The following is a 27,586-nucleotide window of genomic DNA, read 5'->3' on the forward strand; positions in this document are numbered from 1 at the left end:
GTTTTACCTGCTAACATAGAAAAGATAAACTGAAACTTGTTGTGTATATAAACAGTTTTCATCTCTAGAGCAAAATATCAGTGGTGGTTTTAAGATATTTAACATTCATGAGAGATGTAAATGAGATATTACAACACAAAAAGCTCACACTCTTAAATCAAGATAAGCAACACACCAAAATATTCAGAAACTGTGTCAAAATTGTTCTTATTTTAAAACATCCATTTTTAAACGAATAATGAAAGAAATACACTTAAGATATCCTATCTTGGTAAATCCTTGATATTTTTGAATCACCCTTTTTACAAGGATATCTTTTCTTGTCATTTGATGAGAACCAGACATTTTATTTGATTTTATGACTGTATTTATAGTACATAAAGTACAACACTGTGGTCACCAGCTATTTACAAGTTGGTGTCCTTTTATTCCTTTAGTATACAGACAATTTTCTTAGGTGCTAAGACACCGGATTGAATTTTTACAGAAACATGAAAGCAATCGTTTAACTAGCTTTTAGAGCACTGAATTTAATAGAATGTCCAGTCATTTGTACCAGGTGCCCTCCACTTTCCATGGCCCCAAGTGCTACATTTAAAGATATAAACACAATGGAGGAGTTTAGTGAACCAATTCCAATTTACGTTTTGTTTCCTCCTACCATTTCTTCTAACAATGTCTTTGAATCCAAGCTGGGCAGTATTTCATGTTTTTATGCCAAAATTGCTCTGGCCTGTCAAAATGTTTTGTGACAACTTGAATAAAGAACCATCAGAGACCCGTTTGAGATGCAGAAGGTTACCTCCAATCTAGCTCCCTTATCGCAAAATCAAACCAAAAAAAAAAAATGAAAGAAAAAATAAAAAGGAGAAGATGGCTCATTCTCCATCTGCCTGCCAATCTAGGAGGTTAACCTATTGTTTTCTTCCCTTCTCTCTTTTTCTCTTCCCCCCCCTCTTCCCTGTACTCCTTTTTCTCTCTTTTCTCTTTCTATCCCCTCTCTCTTTTCTTCTTGTGTTTTTTTCTCATGTTCAGCTTTAGTAACAAATGAGCATCTGTCAGTTTTATAAACTGCAACAGTAATTGTTTAAGACAATCAATTTTGGATAAACAATCAACTACAACAGAATAAATCAAGATTTTTAAATCCCATTTTTCCTTTATACATTCTGCTTCTTTTTGTTTGTTATGTGTTTATTTTAAAAATATAATTTCAAGTTGATGTGATGACATAAGCACAGTTAGGCTGCAGTGTAATACATAAAGAAATATATTGTTCTCCAAATAGTAAGATTTAATGAAAAGATTGTTCAGTGGCTTTGTTAAAAAACAATAAAGTTTTTTTTGAGGATATAGTGTAATTATTTTCATTGCATTAATATAACCAAATATATGCCTATCTATCTTATCTTTGTCTTTAACCAAATGATTAGATTTGGAATACATTATTGTAATTGATTTAAAGTTGACATAGCATTATCTGTTACCTGCATGCTTCTGGGTGCGTTTTAAGACAATTTTAACTTTTAAGATGATTCTATGTTGTTTGAATCTTGACTACCTTTTCTGAGGTGTATTGGCTACCTCCTCATAGCAGTTAAGAACTTCCAGAGCCTTATAATTGAAAGTTCATATAAACCATTCCTCTTTCAAATTGCTGTCATACATGGTTAGCAGATCCCAGGAATATTGTAAATTTTCTAACTTTATTCTGCACTTTGTACATTTGGCTTCTATTGCCCTTCAAGGTGAAGAAGAAACTGTGTCTTTAGTAGATTTCTCTCTGGTTTTGTGATAGCAGTCCCTCACAGCTTGTATTAATTTTATGTAAATGTCAACGGTGGTTGGTCTTTAAAAAAATAAATCAAAAGAATAAGTAAGATGTCTAAATGTTTTTAATATTACTGTCAGTGTAGTAGGCTACCTGTAAATGAAATGTCTTCTTTTCCCAGTGTATTAATTTGATTGATTGACTGACTGATAGATTTACAAATGTGTTTCCAAGTCCATTACAAACCTCAATATGGCTTGAACTATGCCATGATAGCAATGAATTTAATTAAATCTCCAGTCTGATAAGAGTCATGTCAGAGAATTTTGGTGCTGTCTTTTGTTGATTTACTGGAAAAGCAATTCAGTTAGTCACCTATGAGCTGGATCCTATGTTACCTATAGAAGCTTGCAGATAATACCTATACGCCTGCAGACTGAAGTAGTCTGTTAAAACTGCTGTGAATCAGGTGATGTGGAAGCAAGTTCACTGTTCCAAGGAGCACTCTGCATAATGAAATTCCTGGGCTGACTGCACAATAAGTGCTTTGCTTCATCACAGTCATGCTTTCTTACATCATTACAGTTAAATTTCCAGGCACCAAAACCTACATTGACCCTGAAACCTATGAGGACCCAAATAGAGCTGTCCATCAATTCGCCAAGGAGCTAGATGCCTCCTGTATTAAAATTGAGCGTGTGATTGGCGCAGGTAAGGCTGTTGTAGCTTCCTTGTTCAGCTGTTCCATTTAGCCAAGATCGAAAGTCATACATCATAATGACAGGCAAATAATTATACCTCAAGTATAGAACCTTTGCATTTACCTGAAATGTTGGAAGCAATGAGCCTGTACTTGTTTATGAAATCTTACGAAAAAAAAGTGAAAAAGAAGCATGTGGTGCAGAGAATTGTGTATCTTTTGTCTCTTGTTGGATTTTTAAGATATTGTTCTATTGTAAGCTATTTCATAAAAGTTCTGGCCCATCCAATAAATGAATTTATATTTAAAATAATTAGAATGTTGTGAATATTCCTGGAATATACATCCACTGACTTGATTTATCATCTTCCTGCTAAGTGTTCATTTTTATTATTTTTTGTTATATTTGTAGCTGTTGTACTGTTTAATTTCATGTAGAAAATTAATATGTATTAATTATTTAAAAGGAAAATTATTTTCTATGTGTACAATGTATCTTCACAGTAATTGTACATTTTTGGATGAAGTCCTTTACATCTAGCAAACTTAGGTACATATGAATTCCAGATTTTTAAATCTTTCAGAAGTATTGGTGTTTCAAGTCATGAAAATAATAGCAATATGTATAATTTGCTAATGTGCCCTTATACTCCAGTAAACAGTGTACATTTTGCAGTGTATTTCAAATCTAAATGGTGTTTCTGAAAGAGATTTTGTTAAGCCAGTTAAAAAAATAGTAGTTTGTGTAACAGTTTAAAAAAGTTTAAAAGTGCTTTTAAAGAATTTAATGCAGTTACTTTGAGAGAGGAGATATTTCTGTAATTAAAATACACCTGCCTGTTCTGTTACTTTAGGAGAATTTGGAGAAGTCTGCAGTGGTCGTTTGAAACTCCCAGGGAAAAGAGATGTTGCAGTAGCCATAAAAACCCTAAAAGTTGGTTACACGGAAAAGCAAAGGAGAGACTTTTTATGTGAAGCCAGCATCATGGGGCAATTTGACCACCCAAATGTTGTCCATTTGGAAGGGGTTGTTACAAGAGGTACATATTGACAGTATATTTCATTTACCAAATGGACTGTCAGAAATTAGTGTTATTTCACAGATACTAAAAAATCAAATTGTAAATACACTGCATATTTTTCATGAGTTTTTCTATGGATGTGTAACTGACTAAAATAATTTTCTTTTGTGCTACCATCTCAGGCGAAAAGTGGATAAATGAATGAGGGTTGAGAATTAAAGAATAAATTTTATAGATAGATGGAGTGACAGATATTTTCATTTATCTTCAAAAGTCATAAATGTAGTACAGTTTAGTCTTTCCATTTTCTGTAAAGTGTCATTTTCTCTGCATTTTGTTCACAAAACAGGAGTCAGAAGAACACATTGACTTTTATTGTTTAATTTTATCAATCATGACTATGTTCCAAACAGACAGTTAATGATTCTGTGTTTAGCAGCAGCACTAGAAATGTTAGAAATACTCACCACTCACCCAGTCAGTCTTTCAAAAGAGCACTAGATATTTTATCTGGGGTGAGAAACAGAATAAATTGGAAGTTTACATTACAACTTTTTTTTTAATTATATATATAGATATATATTTTTTTTTTTTAATTTTAGGGAAGCCAGTCATGATTGTAATAGAATTCATGGAAAATGGAGCCCTAGATGCATTTCTCAGGGTAGGTAACAAAATTATTCTCCCATTCTAAATACACTATACCTGTTACCAATGTAATTTTCTGAACTTTTCTTTGCAGTATAAAATGTGAACAGTAGAAACTTGAACAGGTCACAAAATTGTCTTTGAAAAGCAGCTTTAAAAAGTCTTAAGACTGGATTGAGGAAGATTTTTTGAGTATTAAAGCTATATAATGTCATTTAAAAATAGTTTCCATTGATATATTACCACAAATACTGAGGATACTGGAAGCCCTGTAATTGGAATACTTGCTGCAGAGTAGCATTTTACTTTTTCAAATTTACAATTATAAATGAAATACAGAGGTAATACAGAGAAAAAGTGAGATAACCATTCAATGTTGGTAGGACTCTGCTCTATGGAACCATTTCTACTAATAGTGTTATATGAACATCAAGCTTAAAATAAAGAATTATTAACATTTTAAAGTATGTTATTTTTAATAAATAATAAGTTCTGAATGTAAAACATAATATTTTTATGTTCAGACTTTTCATCTAAGAACATGAAGAGGTGTTAACCTTTATTCAAAGGGCGAAGAGAAAATAGCAAGAGGAAGAGAACATGCAGAGATCATACATGATCTAGAATGGAACATTCAATCCAGATTAATAAGCATTAAGAGGATTTTGACGTTCTGTGTCTTTTTAATATGCATAGCTGTCAACTTTCTAGAAGAAAGCATCACTTAGCAAATTCGTCTATACAAACCGCTGTCAGTTTGCATCGTATTTGGAATTCAACTGGAGAAATCTGTGGGTTAAACATAAGTTAGAAATATATGGTGGCCAGTTGGTTGCAAAGAGTTCTCAATCCCATTTATTAGCACATCTACCTCAGGGAATCTTTGTTGCAAGTAATATTCCTACCTACAGCACAATGAAAAGTAGAAGATGAAAACAGTCAGCTGGTACAATCCCTTTCTACCTCTTAATTTCTCTCCATTTTTACTCAAAGATTTTTTCACCCTTCCTTTTTTTTTAACCATTTGGATAAAAAAAATCTAATATATATGTCTTCATCCTTTTTATATATGTTTAGACTATTTATGTAAATTTTTAGCAAGTGGGTAAAATGCTTAGCTGTCAGGGCTATTTTTTTGATATTTCATTCCCTAACTTCCTGATGATCTGTGCTTTTATTTTGGGGCTTCCCTAACAGCCTAGTTGGTAAAGGACCTGTCTGCAATGCAGGAGACCCTGGTTCGATTCCTGGGTTTCTGCTGAAGAAGAGATAGGCTACCCACTCCAGTATTCTTGGGCTTCACTTGTGGCTTAGCTGGTAAAGAATCTGCCTGCAATGTGGGAGACCTGGATTCAGTCCTTGGGTTCGGAAGATCCTCTGGAGAAGGGAAAGGCTACCCACTCTGGTATCCTGGCCTGGAGAATTCCACAGACTGTATAGTCTGTGGGGTCACAAAGAGTTGGACAGGACTGAGTGACTTTCACTTTCACTTTCCCTAACTTTGACTTAAAAATTAGCATATACTTTTGGATTTGCATGCTTTGAAGCTATTAATTAATACCAGTTACATATCAATATAAATAAATGATTACTAGAACTCTATTTTATATTATTTGACTTTCAAGTTAAATCAGCACCTGTTGTTTTTCACAAATGTCTGTATTATGTAGAAAATTAAGTAGTAATTCCTCTTATATGACAGAAAATCACTTGTGTGCAGACATTTTTCATGGTAATTTTTTTCTCTTTTCAAAGTATGGTTAACTGGACTTTCATTTTTGTCTTCCTGTAGAAACATGATGGGCAATTTACAGTCATTCAGTTAGTAGGAATGCTGAGAGGAATTGCTGCTGGAATGAGATATTTGGCTGATATGGGATATGTTCACAGGGACCTTGCAGCTCGCAATATTCTTGTCAACAGCAATCTTGTTTGTAAAGTGTCAGATTTTGGCCTGTCCCGGGTTATAGAGGACGATCCCGAAGCTGTCTATACAACGACTGTAAGAAAAAGTCTATTACTGCACCTCTTCATATTCCTGCCAATTTTCCTACCAAGAAAGCAGGGCTTAATAATACAAAACAAAACAGGAGAAAAGAGGCAAATTGATCTCTACCTTTGTTAGTTGTGACTTCTTTTTCCTTTTGGAAGAATCATCATCGCTTTTACAGTCTTTATATAGACTAAGAGGAGAAGTAATGATAAGAATGTCAATAGCTTATTTCATATTGGGATGCTTATATATATAATATACATATACAGCATTTGGTTAATAGTGGTCATAGTTGTAGCATAAAACTATAATCCCACTTTTTAATCAAGATTTTAAGAAAATATTAACTATGCTAATTCTTGTAAGTTTGCAAGATTAGAAAAAAGGAAAATATATGGGGATTGACTTGTATACTATTATTCCAATATTTCTTTCCATTTTAGTAGTTATTTTACCTGATTTGTCATTGTCTTTTTGATTAGACTCTGGCCATACAACCACATAAGTTTTAATTGATTTGCCTTAGAATTGAAAACTTAACCATGACATTTAAAAAGCAAGTTAGTAACTTTAAATACACTTGGAGAAATTCAAGATGAATAGACCTGATACTGCTGAATTGTCAACCAAATACACAGGCATTTAGCTTAGCCTTATAGTTCTACTATAAATGATTTATATGTCATTATATATATATATATATATATATATATATATATATATATATATATCTCTAAAATGTCAATTTCTTTTAATACAGGGTGGAAAAATTCCAGTAAGGTGGACAGCACCTGAAGCCATCCAATACCGGAAATTCACATCAGCCAGTGACGTATGGAGCTATGGAATAGTCATGTGGGAAGTTATGTCTTATGGAGAGAGACCTTATTGGGACATGTCAAATCAAGATGTAGGTGTTATACTACTTAAACAAAAAGGATTTAATACATTAATATTCATTTTATGGGAACATGTAGGTAATGGCTCATAAGAAGAAACTTTTACAGTTCTAAAAAACATGGTTGCTGAGTTTTCACGATTATTACCACAAATTACCACAATAATTACTGGCAATGGCACCCCACTCCAGTACTCTTGCCTGGAAAATCCCATGGACGGAGGAGCCTGGTAGGCTGCAGTCCATGGGGTCGTGAAGAGTCGGACACGACTGAGCGACTTCACTTTCTCTTTTCACTTTCATGCATTGGAGAAGGAAATGGCAACCCACTCCAGTGTTCTTGCCTGGAGAATCCCAGGGACAGGGGAGCCTGGTGGGCTGCCGTCTATGGGGTCGCACAGAGTCGGACACGACTGAAGCGGCTTAGCAGCAGCAGCAGCAGTGGTTCAACTAATTTTCTTTTGTCTTCATTTTGAAGAATTGCTTTTTCTTTTTCATTTAAATTCTCTGGACATAATAGAAGCCAGAAAAGGATATTTCTTTAATAAAAGTAATGATGCTGAGCTTGCATAGCTGTAGTGGGAGAGTCACCTGAGTAAAAGATTCATTTATGGAGGGGAGAGAAGGAAGGCTGTGTGTTATTTTGTCTTTGAAGCTTATCTTTCTTTTGCTTTTAATTTCCTGATAAAATCTGTTTAAATTATGTTGTTGGTTGATTTAGCTAAGTTTTAATTTCATGAGATAATGTAAATTTAACAACCAATATGTGTTTCATAGAAATATTTTAGAATATAATCGCAATGGGAATATCTTTTAAAAATAAAACTTATTAAATGTGTATCCTGTTGCTAAGGCAACAAGTACATTGTTAACCTTTGGGAAAAGAAACTGATGATAGTTCTCAGGTGTGTATATCTCACTCCAAGAGACCATTTATAAAACAATATAGCATAAGGGCTTCCCTGGTGGCTCAGATGGTAAAGAATCTTCCTGCAGTGCAGGTAGACCTGGGTTCAATCCCTGAGTCAGGATAATCCCCTGATGAAGAAAATGGCAACCCACTCCAGTATTCTTGCCTTGAGAATTCCAGGGACACAGGAGCCTGGCGGGCTACAGTCCATGGGGTCACAAAGAGTCGGACACGACTGAGTGACTAACACTAGAACAATAGCATAAGTGCAACTAAATATTTACTTCTATAAGTTGAATTTTATAAAATTAACATTTTTGTAAGGCAGAAACTTACAAATACTGTCAGATTCATATGCCTTTATTGAAAATGTGAGTGAAATTTAGATAAAAGTAGAGTAAATGTAAAATCTAGGAAGGTACCCTTCATTAAACTAGAAATATGGAGAAGACCTTGGTTCATAGCAGAGGAGAGAATTCACCAAGGGAACACTTTGGAAAGTGCAGAAACAAAGGCTTAGTGAAGTGTATGTGGACCAACTAAGTAGAGTCACTCTCCTATAACAGAGATACATACATTATTAGTGATCTGAAATGAAGATTGTATGCATGTGCTAAGTCACTTTAGTCATGTCCAACTCTGCGACCCTATGAACTCTGTCCCTGGGGTTCTCCAGGCAAGAATACCAGAGTGTGTTGCCATGCCCTCCTCCAGGGGATCTTCCCAATCCAGAGACTGAACCCATGTCTCTCAAGTGTCCTGCAAAAGGCAGGTTCTTTACCTCGAGCTCCACCTGGGAAGCCCCTGAAATGAAGATTAGGTTGGGGTAAATTGACAAAAAAAGTGTTTTAAGGAGTTTGGAAATGGTAAGTATGCATGCTCTTGAAGAGTAGAGTAAAAAAAAAAAAAAAAAAAAAAAAAGTGGTGCTTGAAGAAAGCTATATTACCATTGAGAAAAAGCATGTGACAAGCAAACCAGTTTGAAGTACTGAATTCTTGAGATATTATAAACATGTGTAACAACAGAAGCTGACTAAGGTTAAAACTGAGTTATTTTTCAAAAATAGATCATAATCATTGTTATATAAAATTAGTATCTTTTTTTTTAATTTTCCCTATCAAGTTCCTATGTTTCTTAAAACTAGTAAGTTATTTTTAGACAACTAAAATCAGACTGTTTGTTGGAAAGGTGATTTTCAGTACTTTAAACAAATTTCAGCATTGACTACAAAATTCACAGCAAAAAGAAGGAGAGGTTTGAAAAAATCATTTACTATTTTGAGTTCAGTAATGACATAAAACTTTTTTAATGGGGGTTTCTTTTTTTGGTTTTGATTTTTTGAAGATAAAAGTCTGAATGATGAGTCCGTTTGGCAGAGGCAAAGTTGTTAATATTTGACAGGTCTCAGTGTCAAAGATTTCATGGACTGTCAAAATGTGGGCAAACAAATCCTTGGGGCAGAGAAAGAGAAATATTTACATTCCCTAGACACTCAGTAGAGTTTCATTTCTTTTGACACCTTCCTTCTGTACTAGATTCAAACATAAAGAAATGACAGGAATATAAGATAACTTTAAATTTAAAGTTCACTTAACTTATAAAAACAAATAATAGAAATGGTTAAGAAAAAAAATCTTCTATTTTAGATTTAGAATTACCATTTGTTTTTATTAAAAATTAAATATCATAAATATATATTTTGTCTGTCAAGTTTTAATATTTTTACTGATCAAATGAAGTTTTAAGAGCACAGTGTTTAATTCTGACCTAGAACGTTAAGCACCATCTTTCTTCATTTTTTTTAACTGCAGAGGTCTGAATTATTATATTATTAAATTTAAATGCAAGAGATTACCTACACAGTTCAGGTTTTATAGTGACATTGATATTATCATTCTTCCTAAAGGATAATATTCATTATTTTATACTTCTGTTAAACTGCTATTTGATCAATTATATATTTCATTTTCAATATACAAATGGTGGAACACACTTGAATTTAAATAATGAATTCCACTATAGTAAAAATGATTTTCTAGAGAAAGCTTTTTTACTTGGAGTCTCCAGGTAGGAGACTGTGGAGAGACTTAAATGATCTACCAGCTCCTTCATGTCTCTGGAAATCCTGTTTATGTGACTATATTTTATTTTTCTGAAAATTATGCTTTTATCTATTCTTCAGAGATATTAATATTTAAAATATTTGATTGATTGAAAGAATCAAATCACTTTATATGATTTAAATTTAGTTGCTAGAAATTTGTCAAGGATTTTATAAAACCCTCAAATTTTCAAATACCTTAGATTATAAGAGAATTTTCTTAAGGCATTGTGAAACAAGATAACTTAAGACCTAATTTGATAATTAGGTTTGTCAGGAACACCACAAACTCTGGGCTGAAAACTAAATAAAGTGAGGTTTCAGTGGTTACTCTGAAGAAATGAAAAAGGGGGTGCTCCTTATTAGTAGGGGGCTTCCCAGGAGACACTAGTGGTAAAGACTCCACCTGCCAATGCAGGAGATGCAAGAGATATGGGTTCAATCCCTGGGTCGGGAAGATCTCCTGGAGGAGGGCATGTGTGCGGGCAGAAGAGCCTGGCAGGCTACAGTCCATGGGGTCACAGAGTCCGACATAAATAAAGTGACTGAGCACGAAGTCCTTTAGTATCCACAGGATATTGGATCCAGGACCCTGGCAGACACTAAAATCTGTGAATACTCAAGTCCCTTATATAAAATGACATTGTTTTTGCACTAAACTTGTGAACACCCTCCTGTATACTTTAAATTATCTCCAGATTACTTACAATGCCTAATACAATATAGATATTATGTAAATAGGTATAAATACAATGGAAATGCTGTATAAATAGTAACTGGCATGTGGCAGATTCAAGTTGTGCTTTCTGGAATGTAGTGATTTTCCTTTTTCTTTTTGAGTATTTTTACCCATGGATGCAGAATCTGAAGATGCAAAGTCTCAGGATATGGAAGGCGACTGTATTGTAAAATCAGTGAGGTAGACAGTTGCCAGGGGGCTTTGGCCACAATCTACACAGAAGAATGAACAAGACCATGTCAGGAAAAAATGATATGCTTATGTATGAAGATACCTATACCCAAATGGTTCCAAGTAGGAAAAGGAGTACATCAAGGCTGTATATTGTCACCCTGCTTATTTAACTTATATGCAGAGTACATCATGAGAAACGCTGGGCTGGAAGAAGCATAACCTGGATCAAGATTGCAGGGAGAAATATCAATAACCTCAGATATGCAGAAGACACCACCCTTATGGCAGAAAGTGAAGAGGAACTAAAAAGCCTCTTGATGAAAGTGAAAGAGGAGAGTGAAAAAGTTGGCTTAAAGCTCAACATTCAGAAAACGAAGATCATGGCATCCGGTCCCATCACTTCATGGCAAATAGATGGGGAAACAGTGGAAACAGTGTCAGACTTTATTGTTTTAGGCTCCAGAATCACCGCATATGGTGACTGCAGCCATGAAATTAAAAGACGCTTACTCCTTGGAAGGAAAGTTATGACCAACCTAGATAGCATATTCAAAAGCAGACACATTACTTTGCCAACAAAGGTCTGTCTAGTCAAGGCTATGGTTTTCCAGTGGTCATGTATGGATGTGAGAGTTGGACTGTGAAGAAAGCTGAGAGCTGAAGAATTGATGCTTTTGAACTGTGGTGTTGGAGAAGACTCTTGAGAGTCCCTTGCACTGCAAGGAGATGCAACCAGTTCATCCTAAAAGAGATCAGTCCTGGGTGTTCATTGGACTGATGCTAAAACTGAAACTCCAGTACTTTGGCCACCTGATGCAAAGAGCTGACTCATTGGAAAAGACTCTGATGCTGGGAGGGATTGGGGGCTGGAGGAGAAGGGGACGACAGAGGATGAGATGGCTGGTTGGCATCACTGACTTCATGGACATGCATCTGAGTGAACTCCGGGAGTCAGTGATGGACAGGGAGGCCTGGCGTGCTGCAATTCATGGGGTCACAAAGAGTCAGACACAACTGAGCGACTGAACTGAACTGACACCCAAATAGATTTATCACAGGATTACTGCTCATTGTTTTTCATGTGCCCATAACGTCCATGAGTTTTAACTGCAATAGAAACAGTTAGAATCTAAGCATTTGCAATTAAAGCCAAGAGAGTAGGCTTTCCCATATATCTCCAGCTTTCATTCTTCTTTATAATCTGTAGGTGGTTAGCCCTTTTCATTAATGACTTTTCAAAGAGCAACCATATGTGTATAAATAGAGTCAAATATAAAAAGTAGTACTCAAATTGGAAATATTTACACTTGGTATTCACAGAAGCTTTTAATTGAATTTTATGTCTCAATTCACATGGGCTTCCCTGGTAGCTCAGCTGGTAAAGAATCCGCCTGCAGTGCAGGAGACCCCAGTTCGATTCCTGTGTCAGGAAGATCAGCTGAAGAAAGGATGGGCTACCCACTCCAGTTCTTGGGTTTCCCTGGTAGCTTAGCTGATAAAGAATTTGCCTGAAATGCAAGAGATCTTGGTCCTATCCCTGGGTTGGGAAAATCCCCTGGAGAAGGGAATGGCTACCCACTCCAGTATTCTGGCCTGGAGAATTTCATGGACTGTATTGTCCACGGGGTCACAAAGAGTTGGACACGATTGAGCGACTTTCACTTCACTTTTATGTCTTAGTTCAAATGTAATTTTCATAGTCAAATTATGAAATTTTAAAATGCTTATTCTATGGATTACTTTTTTTTTTCCTGTTTATCATATTCCACAAAGTTGTTTCTTCTTATTTCAAGGTAGGCCAATACATCATTAGTTTTACTAGTAGAAGTCATAAGGATAATAAAAGATTAAGCTTTCATAAAGATAGGAGACATAAAGGTAATTCCTTAAAATGGTCCATGAAAAGACATTTAAAACCTTTGAAAACATAATATGCTTAAAACTAAATTTATTCTCAACTAAATTGTGAGCCCTCAACTTTTCCTTTTAAAAGTTATGACTGATTTATTACTTTAATTTGTTTTATATTATGATAGAAAAGAAGTGTAGATTTTTTGGTAAAACTTTGTCATAATTCTGTATTGAGGTACAAATATTTAATTGCATAAAATATGGGTCATGTTCCTATGAGGTTAAAGAGATAAAAATTTGCACAACAGGAGAACAGAAGCCAATCATGTTATATCATATTTTGAGTTATCATTACCCCTATTATCATGGGGTCTGTCCATGCTCCTTTTGCCTTAATTACAATGGTTATATTTTAGTCAGTTCAGTTCATTTCAGTCGCTCAGTCGTGTCTGACTCTTTGCGACCCCATGAATTACAGCACGCCAGGCCTCCCTGTCCATCACCAACTCCCAGAGTTCACTCAAACTCACATCCATCAAGTCGGTGATGCCATCCAGCTATCTCATCCTCTGTCGTCCCCTTCTCCTCCTGTCCCAAATCCCTCCCAGCATCAGAGTCTTTTCCAATGAGTCAACTCTTCACATGAGGTGGCCAAAGTATTGGAGTTGCAGCTTTAGCATCATTCCTGCCAAAAAACACCCAGGACTAATCTCCTTTTGAATGGACTGGTTGGATCTCCTTCCAGTCCAAGGGACTCTCAAGAGTCTTCTCCAACACCGCAGTTCAAAAACATCAATTCTTTGGCACTCAGCCTTCTTCACAGTCCAACTCTCACATCCATACATGACCACTGGAAAACCATAGCCTTGACTAGATGGAACTTTGTTGGCAAAGTAATGTGTCTGGTTTTGAATATGCTATCTAGGTTGGTCATAACTTTCCTTCCAAGGAGTAAGAGTCTTTTAATTTCATGGCTGCAGTCACCATATGCAGTGATTCTGGAGCCTAGAACAATAAAGTCTGACACTGTTTCCACTGTTTCCCCATCTATTTGCCATGAAGTAATGGGACCAAATGCCATGATCTTCATTTTCTGAATGTTGAGCTTTAAGCCAACTTTTTCACTCTCCTCTTTCATTTTCATCAAGAGGCTTTTTAGTTCCTCTTCACTTTCTGCCATAAGGGTGGTGTCTTCTGCATATCTGAGGTTATTGATATTTCTCCCAGCAATCTTGATTCCAGCTTGTGCTTCTTCCAGCCCAGCATTTCTCATGATGTACTCTGCATATAAGTTAAATAAGCAGGGTGACGATATACAGCCTTGACGTACTCCTTTTCCTATTTGGGATAATTTTAGTAATAATACTAAAATACATTTCGGCAAGCAAATGAGTTTGTTTTCCAAGTATTTCTTTACTTCTGTAGTAAAGAAGTATCCCCTGATGGATAAGTAAGTGTTCCCTTACAATGTCATTTACTCTGGTCACTTCATATTCTTCTAGGAATGATCTAGAATTAGAAATTTCTGTCAATGTGTTTCTTTTGTTCTTTGACTCTTATTAGAGTACTAAGACAAGATCTAGACACACAAATCCAAGGGGGTTCTAGTAATTTTACAAAAAAATTGTTTCAATGAATTCCATGGATAATTACGTAATGCTTTAAGAAGTGTAGGATCAGGGATCTTAGTGTGTGTTTTTTGCTGTTTCTGAGAATATGTAACTGTTTGCAACAGTGCACTTTTTGTTTTCCCAGTTGGAAATATAAGCAGCTCTTAACAGTATCAGCTCTGGTCAGACAGCCTATGTCAAATTCTGTCCCTTCTACTAAGAGCTCTATGATGTTTTCCGTGCTTAACTTCTCAGTGCCTCTAATTCTTTGTCTCTGGAATCAGTATAGTAATACTTGCCTAATAAGGTTTCTGTAAAGATTGAATGAGATAATTAAAACAGTGCTTATCATATAGCATATGGAAAAGGAAATGGCAGCCCACTCCAGTATTCTTGCCTGGAGAATCCCATGGACGGAGGAGCCTGGTGGGCTACAGTCCAAGGGGTTGCAAAGAGTCCGACACGACTGAGCGACTTCACTTTCACTTTCTTTTCAATCATATAGCAAGTATTCAATAAATATTTACTATGATTCTTGTATCCTTAAAAGATAAGTTGTTTTTCTAGCAGGCTAACCAAATAAAAGCTGCAGAGCCTCAAAGCTTCAGTCCTGTCTGAATCATCATCCCATGAGGTGGGTTTATCTTCAACAGGCTTGCCTTGAATTATGACAAAACTGTCTTCCCACTGGTTCAGCCTTGAAGAATCTGCCTTCCAATGCAGGAGACGCGAGTTCGATCTCTGAGTCAGGAAAATGCCCTGGAGAAGAACATGGCAATGGCAACCCAATCCAGTATTCTTGCATTCGAAATCCCATAGACAGAAAAGCTTGGCAGGCTACAGTCCGTGGGGTCTCAAAAGAGTCAGATACAACTTACTGACTAGACAGCAACAACATGCTGTAAAGAGGCCAAGGTTCCCAGCACACATCTCTGGTGCCTCTGTAGGTAGGAGCATGATTGTTAATGAGAACTTTAGCGTCCCTAAATCTATTGCCAGTTGAGAACGTCTCTTATTTTAAATGTTGTATTTTGCTTCTGCTCCTTTAAAAATGTGTAAACCACTGTGTTTTTGAGAGCTAGAAGTTCCATTTTGTATTGATAAATGTTCTCTGTTATTATAATAGGCATTGTCAAATTTCTGTAATGCAGTAGGATATCTACAGAAGCTCCTTAACTCTTTCATTCCTGTAAGAGTTATTTAATAGTACTCTACATGATTCATTGGCACAAAGATTTTAAGACTATATTGTGCTCAAAGCCAAAGAATTCTAATTGGAGAGCTATTGAAGAGTATTATGTTAGGAGAATCATGGTAAGGTTTAGATGTACTTTTAAAAGATGATTTAGAGGGAAATGAGAAAGGAAAGATTTTTCTACTTGCTTTGTTCTTTTCAGGACTTCTGAGAAAAATCTGCAAGTGGGAAATAGGAGGTGGTAGAAAATGATAAACACTGCCCTAATCTTATGAGTCTGGGGATAAAGTCCTGAGAATTCAGAAAAATACTGTATATATTCAAATACAAGCAACCTCAAATATGAGGAAAGCCACTCTTCCCAGTTAAAAAAAATGCCCCCCCCCACAGTTGTTTGTTATTTGGTCATTTTAAGTATATAAAGTTTTGCTAGTTATTTACTTATTCACAACTTGAGCCTCTGTTTAAATAACTTAATCCAGCTTTCCAAAGCACATTATTTTGACTTTTATCTAACTTGTTTAACATAGAGCAGTTTTGAATCCTAGAACAGTGATGTCCCTGGAGTCTTATACAAAGCCACATGAAATTCTTTGCATTTAAAAGTTTTTGTTTTTTTTTAATTGAATTCCTCCTGCAGTTAAATATTCGTGATCTTTGCAGAGTTCCCATGTGTGTATGTTTTCTAGTGTGCTTTTTAAAAGGATATTTTACAGGAATTTTTGCAATGATATCCAGCATTTGTAGTTATAGAGTCATAAACAGGAAAAAATTTTAAATTCAGTCATATGACTTTCATTAGCATTCAGTATCAATACTGATTAAAGTGACTAAAGGCCAAGGTGTTTTTTCCATAGCTTTTATTCAAAATAAAGCACTGACGGAAAAATCCCAAAATGTGTGATTTTGTAAAGACCACCACATAACTATGGGAAAACGGCTCCATTGCTACAAGAATATACATATATATACACATATATATATGTGTATTTTTTCTGTGTGTTCTATTTTAATCTATTACATTTGTGGTGTTTTCTACAATACTTCTTCCTATCCCTCCAATACCAATTTAATGAAACATATATAAGGTAACATTTTAAAAATTGCTGTTTGCAAAATTAATAATAATCTTTAGGGTAAATCATATTTAAAGCAAAAATACATAAGCAGAATTAATTTACACTAACCCACTAACCTAATTTTCAGAATAAAGCCATTTCCAATTACAGCACTGTACGAGATCCGTATTGTTGTTGTTTAGTTGCCAAGTAGCGTCCGGCTCTTTGAGACTCCATGGACTGTGGGCCACCAGGCTCCTCTGTCCATGGGATTCTTCTCCAGGCAAGAGAAATGGAGTGGGTTGCCATTTCCTTCTCCAGAGGATCTTCCCAACCCAGGGATCAAACCTATGTCTCCTGCAGGCAAACTCTTTACCACTGAGCCACCAAGGAACCCCCAAAATGTTGCAGAGAGATCCATATACATATATGAAAAAATGCTTCTATCACTTGAATATATTGTATTTAGGAAGTAATATCATCAGAAAGTGGTCACTAATTGGCTATACATATAAGAAAGTCTAGATTGTTCTCACTTCAGCTTTTCGGACTGGGATGACTGGAAGTGTTGTTAATTGAAAGACTAAGAGCTTTGGGGAAAAGGTAAAAAAAAAAAATCAATTTTAAATAAAGTATGAGGTTCCTATGGAAAGTCCAAGGGAAGATGTCTAGTAAACTGGTGGACCTACCACCTAGTGATCAGGGGAGAATTTGGGCTGAGGATTTTATATTTATGAAAACTTTCAAAAATTACTGTAATTAAGTTTATCTCTTTAACTTTTAAACTTTATCAGTTTGCATGTATAAATTTCCCTTAAAGAAAAGTGAACACTGTGGTTCTTATTCTAAGGATTTTCTTGAAAAATTGTTGATGCTAACTACTTTGCTTATTCCACCTTCAGTTCGGTTCGGTTCGGTTCAGTTCATTCGCTCAATCGTGTCCGACTCTTTGCGACCCCATGAATCACAGCACGCCAGGCCTCCCTGTCCATCACCAACTCCGAGAGTTCAGTGAGACTCACATCCATCGAGTCAGTGATGCCATCCAGCCATCTCATCCTCTGTCGTCCCCTTCTCCTGCCCCTAATCCCTCCCAGCATCAGAGTCTTTTCCAAGTATTCCATCTTACAACCTCTTAGATTTAAATGTGCTATTTTTGAATGTCAGCAAGCAAGGCTATATTTCCCTGCAAACAATAAGTTCATCAACATTTCTTAAAGACAGCTTTTGTCTGCCTACTTTAGTCCTATTTTCTTCAAAAACTCAGGGTTACCTCTTTTTTTTTTTTCAGAATCATTTTTTTCCCTACATTTCTACTACTCTTATGTTAGCATCGAAAGATTTGTTAATCCCCCTTGAATAATATTTTGATATTTTTACAAGTCCTTATTTTGTTTTTATTTTTCTTTTTGCCTTCCTATTATTTTCCCTCTGCTGCTCAGATTTGTAACAATTTCTGATTTTATGAGAAGTTTAAATGACTGTGTCATGAGAATCGGCTGCATACATCATTGGTTTGAAAACCTCTATTTTGTTTTTTTTAATTTAGAGTTTAGTCATTAGGAAAAATAATAGTCTGGAGAGATTATTTATATTTTGAATATATCTATTTTAAAGCATAACTGTGAGGACTGTGTCTTCTATATTGCTGAAAAATTCTGCTTTGGAATAGGCTCATCAGTGGTGAAGTTTACAAAATTGCACCTGGTACATGCAGGTGATTTTGAGTAAGGACAGTAAATAATGGAAATCTTTGGATATTGTATTGACATAATTTTCACAAAATCTTTCTTAAGGAGTAGCCTTTTTTTTTTTTAATCTTGAAGCAAAAAAAAAAAGTTTTTGAAGTGATAGAAAGGGTGTTTTATATAGAATAAATAATGACATTTTAATAGGCATTCCCTTTTGTAATAGGGGATATTTGAAAGATACTTTTATGAAGTCTCATTTCCACATATAGCAGATTGTGTTCTCCTCTCTTTAGTTATGAGAGGTTGCTGACCCTTTTGAGCTTCTGTATTTCTCTGTTACTGAGAACCCTAATCCCTTAGGGACATGATTTTGTGGTACAAACTTTCTGTATGATTTTTCCTGTAGTCCAGTTAATTACTAAAAGTTATATAATTGTAACTTAAGATAATTGTATATCTACACAGATAAATAAAAGCGCTGCAAAAGAAAAAAATAAAATAAAATCTACTTTTGCTTTCCACGTAAACAAAAAACCCAAGTCTAAATAAATAATTTTTGGACTGATTGCCATGCACAATGTTTATGAAGGCTTATTTTATACTACCATTCAAAGCTTCTTAAGTTGTTATTAGGTAGTAATAGACAGTAAATAGACAGTAATGTGCTGATGAAGTTGAACAGCCAGGCTCTCTGAGTGGGCAAACTCTGATTTGTAACCTTTCCCTATTTCCTGGTATAATCCTTTCTCTACTCCATGCCCCGAGGGTGGTTTCAATCTGCCTGTTTGAGGTCACTGGACTCAGAGTTGAGAAACGATCCAATAGCTTTATGAACAATACAAATCAGTTCTAGAACAAAACTGTATCTTGTAACACTATACACTCCATAGGCATATGCACTTCATATTATTTAAAACAATAGTGTGCTTGGAGCATTTTCTGTCATGGTACATTCACATATTTGGATGTCTTGTTGAAATAATATCATTTGAACTCTGCAGAAAGTGAAACTTTCAGGGCAGGACTACTTCTGGGTAACTCAAAACTTCTTTTTACAACTTGAGGAATTCATAAATGTACAGAAAAATATGTACATGCACAGCTATATACAATAAAATCATTCCATAACATCTTCCCTTTTGAAAACCTCTGGGATGACATTAAAAAATTTTCCATCTGTTGCACCCTGGGTGAACTTAATTGCTGTTCTCTATTGCTGAATTAACTAGGAAATGTCATCATACCCTGAACTTCATGCACCCCTTAATAACATGCTTACTATTCATGGATGTTTTGGGGAAAAAAAAGTAAGTCTTTCACATAGCAGTGTGCTTTACTCTTATGTAGATAAATCACTCTGCCTCCTGGGCAGTTTATTTTATTCTAGTTGAACCTCAGTCAGTAATATTTTAATATCCTTTGGCTATTAGGTTATAAAGGCAATAGAAGAAGGTTATCGTCTGCCAGCACCCATGGACTGCCCAGCTGGTCTTCACCAGCTGATGCTGGATTGTTGGCAGAAGGAACGTGCTGAAAGGCCAAAGTTTGAACAGATAGTTGGAATTCTAGACAAAATGATTCGAAACCCAAATAGTCTGAAGACACCCCTGGGAACATGTAGTAGGTAAGAAATAGCTAAGGAAATGAAATCTGGGAGAAATTCAAACATTCACATGAATCATTTATTTCCACAGCTCCACCCCAACAGCATATTGACATTTGTGTTAAATTATTCAAGTTCATAATAAATTTGTTATTTTAATAGAAGTTAATTTTTTTTTGTTCTTTTCGGATGGCTTAACTTAGTTAAATCAATTTAAAAGAGACTTATTAATTATTATTGCTTTTTGAAAAATTTAGAATCAATATCACTGGTCATCATTTTAGAAAAATTTCTGAACTGGATGTGTGTAATTTAGTGGCATTTTATATTTTCAAACCATTGCTATTACATGTATTTTTATTGCTGTTGCCTTAGTTTTTTATTATCATTATTATTATTATTATTATTATTATATCCATACTATCTGTTGGATTGTTTGGTTTCAAGTTTAATAGTAAAATGATTCCATGAAATTAAAGTTTATAAAGGTAATTCAATACATGATTTAAGAGGTATGCTCATTAAAAAGAGCCTAACCACCCCATTTATGTTTTACACTTGGCTTGCTCCATGATAATGTAGATTAGTAGTTATTCAGCTCCAGTTGTCAGGTGAACCTGTTGCACTGTATCTGTAGTATAGTCAGGCCCTTATGAAGGAGCATGAAATAAGAGTCCCATTAGTACAGTGGGTGCATTATGTTCTCAAAAGCACCCTCTGAGAAAGTCTGTGTTTTCTTTACTCCTAGTTAGTTTCAGAGAAGCAGATTAACAAATATTTACTGGTTATAAATATCATTGGCTGTACTTTGAAAAATACATGGAAGATACTATCTGCTAGTCATCATATCTAAATAAAATAGAAATTTTGGAGTTAGTAGTTTTTTTTTTTAATTTATTTCATTTAAGTATAGTTCATTCACAGTGTTGTGTTCATTTCTGCCTTATAGCAAAGTGACTCAGTTATACATGTATATACATTCTTTTTCATATTCCTTTCCATTATGATTTATCACAGGATATTGAATATAGTTCCCTGTGCTACACACTAGGACTTTGTTGCTTATCCTTTTGGAGTTTGTAGTTATTGGCCAACCTTTACACATTAGATTTTTATTAGCATATCTGTTTATTTGTTACTATAACATCAATTAAAATATGTAATTTTATTTCATATATCCTTATTTTTCTGGGGGCCAAGACATGCTTTCTTTAGTAGTTCAAGGAAAAATTTGCTTTCCTGTTTTATTCTCACCCAGGCCAATAAGCCCTCTTTTGGATCAAAACACTCCTGACTTCACTACCTTCTGTTCAGTTGGAGAATGGCTACAAGCTATTAAGATGGAAAGATATAAAGATAACTTCACAGCAGCCGGCTACAACTCCCTTGAATCAGTGGCCAGGATGACTATTGAGTAAGCTTCAACTTCTAAAATTATACTTGTGAATGTATCAGGTCAATTCAAGCATTATACATTAGGTCATCTTCCATCTATTAAAGACATATGAACCCCAAAAGCAGGAAGAAAATTATCTAAGTGCGTACCATGTCCCAGGCATTTTGCTAATCAGACTTCTGAACACATGATATCTTTTTCAACCTTCATGGCAATAATTTTCTTAAGTCAATAGTCAATAGTTTTACACACAACAAGGCTAAGGCTCAGAGAATTTAAATATTTGCCCTAAACTGGCTCAGTAGTAAGTGGTGTCTAATTTCTCTCCATAGTCAGTATTCTGCACATCAACCAGTGAGACTTCCTCTTTTATTATTTAGATTCCTAGTCACTGGGGAAATTTTCTCCATTGCAAAAGAGAATTTTTTTTCATCATGTTTGTATCAAACATTAAAAAATTTCAAAGTTTCATTATCTAAGTACATTATGAAATTCGGTATGATCACTTTCTGAGAAGTTCAAGAAAGCTTAATTCAATTAACCATAATAAGAATTTAACTTAAGCTTTGAAAGTTATGTGATTGATTGACTCATTTGTTTAACCTGAAGAATGACCTGATTTTAAAAAAATTGAAATTGCTATGAAGTGGGAGTATAAAGAACTAAATTTTTCTTTCCAGCCCCATCACTGATTATGTAGAAATACATTTAGTATCTCTGGACCTCAGCTACCTTAGCTGCAGCATAGCTCTTGTGGGCAATGCAGTTCCTCTCAGTCAGGGTGTTTGAAAATGGGAAACACTTATGAAGGTTCTATTAGCGGGATGCTATTTATGTACTGTTGTGAGAAGTGTTTCACATTTTTTCACATAAAAAGAAAACACATGTATACCTGTGGCGGATTCATTTTGATATTTGGCAAATCTAATACAGTTATGTAAAGTTTAAAAATAAAATAAAATTAAAAAAAAAAAAATAAAAAAAAAAAAAAAAAAGAAAGCTGGCAATCATGTAGTCTTTCCTGGCATGTTAGGAAATGGCACATACATGAATTTTGGCATGCGCCTGCTCTCTTAGTTGGTTTTCTGCTAAGCACCACGTGGGTAGAACTGATGTATTTACACCTGTCTCTCCAAAGCAGTCTACTCTCCTGAAAAACTGTGCTTCTCAAAGTCTTATTAGACCACAGCTAGGAAATACCACAGTACTCTACTGTTGCTATATTTGAACCACTTGTAGATACCTAAGCTCAGTCATTTGGCCCACTAGGAGAGGTCTGTAGCACAGTCCATACACAGATACAGCTGACTTATGGCAAATTTAAACTATCACACACTTCCCTGGTGGCTCAGACGGTAAAGCATCTGTCTACAATGCGGGAGACCCGGGTTCAAGCCCTGGGTTGGGAAGATCCCTGGAGAAGGAAATGGCAATCCACTCCAGTGCTATTGCCTGGAAAATCCCATGGACAGAGGAGACTGGTAGGCTACAGTCTATGGGGTCGCAAAGAGTCGGACACGACTGAGCGATTTCACTTTCACTTTCAAACTATCAAACACAGGTATTATACACTTTAAGGAATATTTTTTCCCAAAATGTAGTAAAATGATTGAACTAAAGTAAGAATACAAGCAATAATATGCTCAGAATTACAACATGCTAATTAAACTCAGATAATACTTTGCTTGATCATTGATGATTCTTGATCTGCTAGAGCCAAAAAATGTTTCCATTCATATTGTATCCTATGTTAACAATTAAACATTTTAAACTTCACATAGACTTAAGAATACTACATTTCAAATAATATTTCCTAACCTTACCTTATGGCCCAGCAGTAAAGAATCTGCCTGAAATGCAGGAAATGTAGGAGACGTGGGTTCCCTGGGTCAGGAAGATCCCCTGGAGTAGGAAATGACAACCCACTCCAGTATTCTTGCTTGGAAAATCCCATGGACAGAGGAGCCTGGCAGGCTACAGTCCATGGGGTCGCAACTGAGCAACACAACTGAGCACACACATATATATAACTTTACCTTAAGTTAATAATAACTTTCGGACTTTGATACTCTCTTTTCTTTTGGAAGCCGCCAAAATATGTTGTAATGTGAAAACTACAAGTTACAGAACAATTTACACAATATGGCCCTATTTGTGTACAATATTAAGTGTGCATACATATATGCTTATGTACAAGAAAAAATGTACATACACACAGAAACACACACACACACAAAGATACCATCCCAAGAGGCTCTGGGAAATGGAATATAGGATACTAGAATGAAACTTTTGCTTCTATAAAGACTTGAAATAAGGACAGGGAATTTAGGAAAATATTCTTGTCCCAGCTCTACCTTGAACTTGTTGTGGGACCTCAGTTTCCTTATATTGAAAGTGAACAGTTGAACTTTATGGTCCCTAAGTTTCTTTCAGTTCAAGAATTGTAAAATTTTACTTTTCTGTCATCAATTTGATTTTACTGATGTTGAATTACCTTGTATTTGAGACATCCACAGTCAGAACCTTAGGGAATATCTATTTAATTAGAATGACACTGTTTGTTGTTGTTGTTGTTTTAATTTTGTTCTCTTTTATTCCAAAAAGTACTACAAACTTGTAGTAAAAAAAAAAAAAAAAAAAAAAAACAGAATTAAAACTGTATAGAAGATACTTTCTTATATAAAAGGTCAAATCAGTTTAAAAATAACTTGTCATTGACACATTGAGAGCCTGAGCAGTAGATTTTTACAAAGGAGAATGTAGATGCAGGTTGCCAATCCAACCCAGTGAAGGGATAGAATCCTAATATCCAAGAACTCTAAGATAAGATCCTGTTCCCCTAAGATAAACAGATTAATTAAAAAGTTAATGACAGTTGAGTATGAAATAAAATGTTTGTACGATAACTAACAATAAAATGCATTTGTCTTTTTCAGGGATGTGATGAGTTTAGGGATCACACTGGTGGGCCATCAGAAGAAAATCATGAGCAGCATTCAGACTATGAGAGCGCAAATGCTCCATTTACATGGAACTGGCATCCAAGTGTGATAAGCGTTTCTCCCTTATGAGGGAGATTATGGACCACAAGAGAACAGTACTGGCCTTCAGTATATGCATAGAATGCTGCTAGCAGACAGTTGATGTCCTGGGTCCTTCCTACAGTGAACTGAAGATTTAAGAAGCACCTATAGACTTGAACTCCTAAGTGCCACCAGAATATATAAAAAGGGAATTTAGGATCCACCACCGGTGGCCAGGAAAACAGCAGTGACAATAAACAAAGTACTACCTGAAAAACATCCAAACACCTTGAGCTCTCTAACCTCCTTTTTATCTGATAGACTTTTTAAAATGTACATAAAGAATTTAAGAAAGAATATATTTGTCAAATAAAATCATGATCTTATTGTTAAAATCAATGAAATATTTTCCTTAAATATGTGATTTCAGACTATTCCTTTTTAAAATCATTTGTGTTTATTCTTCATAAGGACTTTCTTTTAGAAAATTGTTTATAGCTTGGACCTTTTTAGTGTTAATCTATGACACATTACTACACTGGGTACCTTTCAAAGAATCTCAAATTTAAAAAGAAATAGCATGATTGAAGATATATCTCTGTCAGAACATTGGTATCCCTTTTATGTCATTTAATTTTGTTTAATCAGTGCCGTTTTGATATTGTTTGCTAATTGGCAGGTAGTTGAGAAAATGCAAGTTGCCAAGCTCTCTGATATTTTTTAAAAAGAAATTTTTTTGTAAAGATCTGACAACACTATCTTTTCAATGAAAATAGCAATAATGATCCATAAATACTATAAGGCACTTTTAACAGATTGTTTATAGAGTGATTTTACTAGACAGAATTTAATAAACACTCAAATCGTAGGTTTATGATTATATAAAAAAAGATAAGGCACTTCATCTAAAGAATGTTGGTGAAGGCAAATCTCTGAAAGCAAGAACTATCCAGTGTTATCTAAAATTTAATCTGAGCACATCACAATTTTTTCAATATCAAAACATTTAGGAAATTTAGGAGAAATAGTTGGCATATATTTTATATCCTATTCTGTTTAATGCAGTCCAAACATTAAAGGGAAGAATTAAGATTTATGTTAGAACTCTGAAGCATGATAAAAGGGGCAGTTCACAATTTTCACCTTTCAAAAACAAAGTTGCTGCACAGAATATCACCATTGCAGTTTAAAAAAAAAAAATGTATTTTTATTTGTGAACACTGATGTGAGAAGTTGAAAGAACTCTTTACCACGTCAGGAAGAGGTGAAGGATCTGGCTTTTTTTTAAAGCTTTATTTATTAAACCATGTTATTTGATTACTGTGTTAGAATTTCATAAGCAATAATTAAATGTGTCTTTATAGCTATTTCAGGAATGTATACCTATTGTGAGTAATGCTTTCAAAAGTTAGGAAAATCATGAACTACCCCAGAATTGAACTGTTGTATTTCCAAAGAGAATTGGGCTGTTTATAATAATTATTTTAATAGAGAAAGATCCCAGGGATCGGTCATAATTGGTCTTGTTTGATAATGTGGGCACCCACAAACAAACAAACAACAGAAACAAAACCTGTAAATGTTCCTTTGTAAAACTTGTAAATTTTATTTATACTGTCTTGTTTTGTACACACATTTCTCTGTAGTGGGCTCTGAATACATTGAAAATGCACTATATTTTTCTATTTTACTTGCAGAGCATCACAAAAGAACAGGTATTTTCAGTGCTACATAATGTGTTTTCCCACATTTAGGACCAAAGATGGCTATAGAAAAACTCAAACTGATTGCTTCCCAAGCCCCTCCCCACCCCCTTTTTTTCCTTTTAAATCACTGTACAGTGTTATTTGATATTTTAATTTATTTTTTGATTGACTAGAAAAAATCATTTTAATTTCACTAAAATGTTTTTTGTCCCTAAGGAAAAATAATCTGTAAAATAATTTTAATTAGCGTAATACAGTCACCTAGACACTTCCATTTGTAATCTTTGTAATAGACTGTAAATATATTTTTGGAACTATAACACAATGTGCTTGAAGGTTATTTTTCAGTGTCTGCAGTGTATACAAGTGTTTATACTAAGTACAGCACTTTACAATTCTAATCAGTAGCATTGGCCTTTGTGAGAATGAGTGAAAGAGTTTGAGTGAGTGTTCTTAATTCCATTTGGATTCTAGACTCACTAATAATGAAGTTCTTTTCTTGTTCATAGCTTAAGGTGCTTATTTTTTCTATTAAATTAACAAAAAGCCATTCTAGAAATAGAAGACATAGTAGGGTACATGCAAATGGTGTCTTTCCTGCTTTTTTCTAGCACTAGATTTATAGTTGAGTAGTCTTTCTTGAGTAGAAGGGCAGAATAAAAGTTTTTTTGAGTTTTTTTTTTCAAAAATAACTTTTTCCTTCAGCAATATACCTCATCTGCCTTAAATTTTTTACAGCTCTTTACAGGGAAAGGGAGAAGGGATGGGAAAGACACACAGCACAATAGGAAGGGTATGATGCATCACTCTCTCGTTGGTAGGTTTCTTTTCCCAATCAACATTTTGATTTTGAAATACATGTATGTGAACCAGATATTCAGAGAAAAGTAATTAACCTTGTAATACTGATTGTAATACTGTCTTCCAGAAAGAGATGAAATGGTATAATGATAAGAATGTACAACTTGCACCTTGAAATCTTCTTCTTCTTCTTTTTTTATTTTTTTGATAAATTAGTGCTCAGGGGAGGAAGGGTAGAGAAAGCAAATGTTGGCAAGAGAACTCAAACGTTATAAAAATGCAAAAGGAAACGGCCTCCTTGCTTTAACAGAGCCACCTTTTTTAGAATGCTGTCTTCACATGTGACTTGTGTTTTGCATTCAGGACTGAAATAAAAGTAACTTTTATTACATCTGGATCTAACATTTTCTCGGCAGTTGATCTGGGCCTTGTTTTCTAGGACTGGTGGTTTATGCTTGTCAGAGCACTCTGAGTTGAATCATATTGTATACTTATGTAATCTACATTAGCTAGTACTATTTAGGACGCTATTTTAATTGCTCCTCCTATCTGTGTTTTAAAGACAATTAAAATGGTGTAATTCACCTCTCTTTTTTATTTAGGTAATGCTGATATTCTCCCTTTTGTTTCCTGAGTAGCCTAGAACTGTGCTACTCACTGATGTGCATGTTCAAATAAATTACTGATGTGTA

General features: G+C 34.8%; 1 protein-coding gene across 6 annotated transcripts in view; it reads left to right on the top strand.

Moving 5' to 3' along the window:
• The window catches only part of EPHA7 (EPH receptor A7), a 525,357-nt gene extending 497,771 nt beyond the window's left edge, over positions 1-27,586 (top strand). For 3 of the 6 annotated variants that reach the window (XM_055535462.1, XM_055535458.1, XM_055535460.1), the window contains exons 10-17: positions 2,357-2,482; positions 3,326-3,511; positions 4,096-4,157; positions 5,934-6,143; positions 6,895-7,044; positions 19,793-19,986; positions 21,224-21,379; positions 24,301-27,586. In XM_055535462.1, coding sequence (XP_055391437.1) covers positions 2,357-2,482; positions 3,326-3,511; positions 4,096-4,157; positions 5,934-6,143; positions 6,895-7,044; positions 19,793-19,986; positions 21,224-21,379; positions 24,301-24,415 — 1,199 coding nt within the window. In that variant the 3' untranslated portion in view covers positions 24,416-27,586. Of the gene's footprint in view, positions 1-1,035; positions 1,247-2,356; positions 2,483-3,325; positions 3,512-4,095; positions 4,158-5,933; positions 6,144-6,894; positions 7,045-19,792; positions 19,987-21,223; positions 21,380-24,300 lie in introns of those variants that run through there. The other 3 variants (XM_055535459.1, XM_055535461.1, XM_055535463.1) reach the window with 2 other exon arrangements.

This window comes from Bubalus kerabau, chromosome 9 (genome assembly GCF_029407905.1).
Source record: "Bubalus kerabau isolate K-KA32 ecotype Philippines breed swamp buffalo chromosome 9, PCC_UOA_SB_1v2, whole genome shotgun sequence".
Lineage (NCBI taxonomy): Eukaryota > Metazoa > Chordata > Mammalia > Artiodactyla > Bovidae > Bubalus > Bubalus kerabau.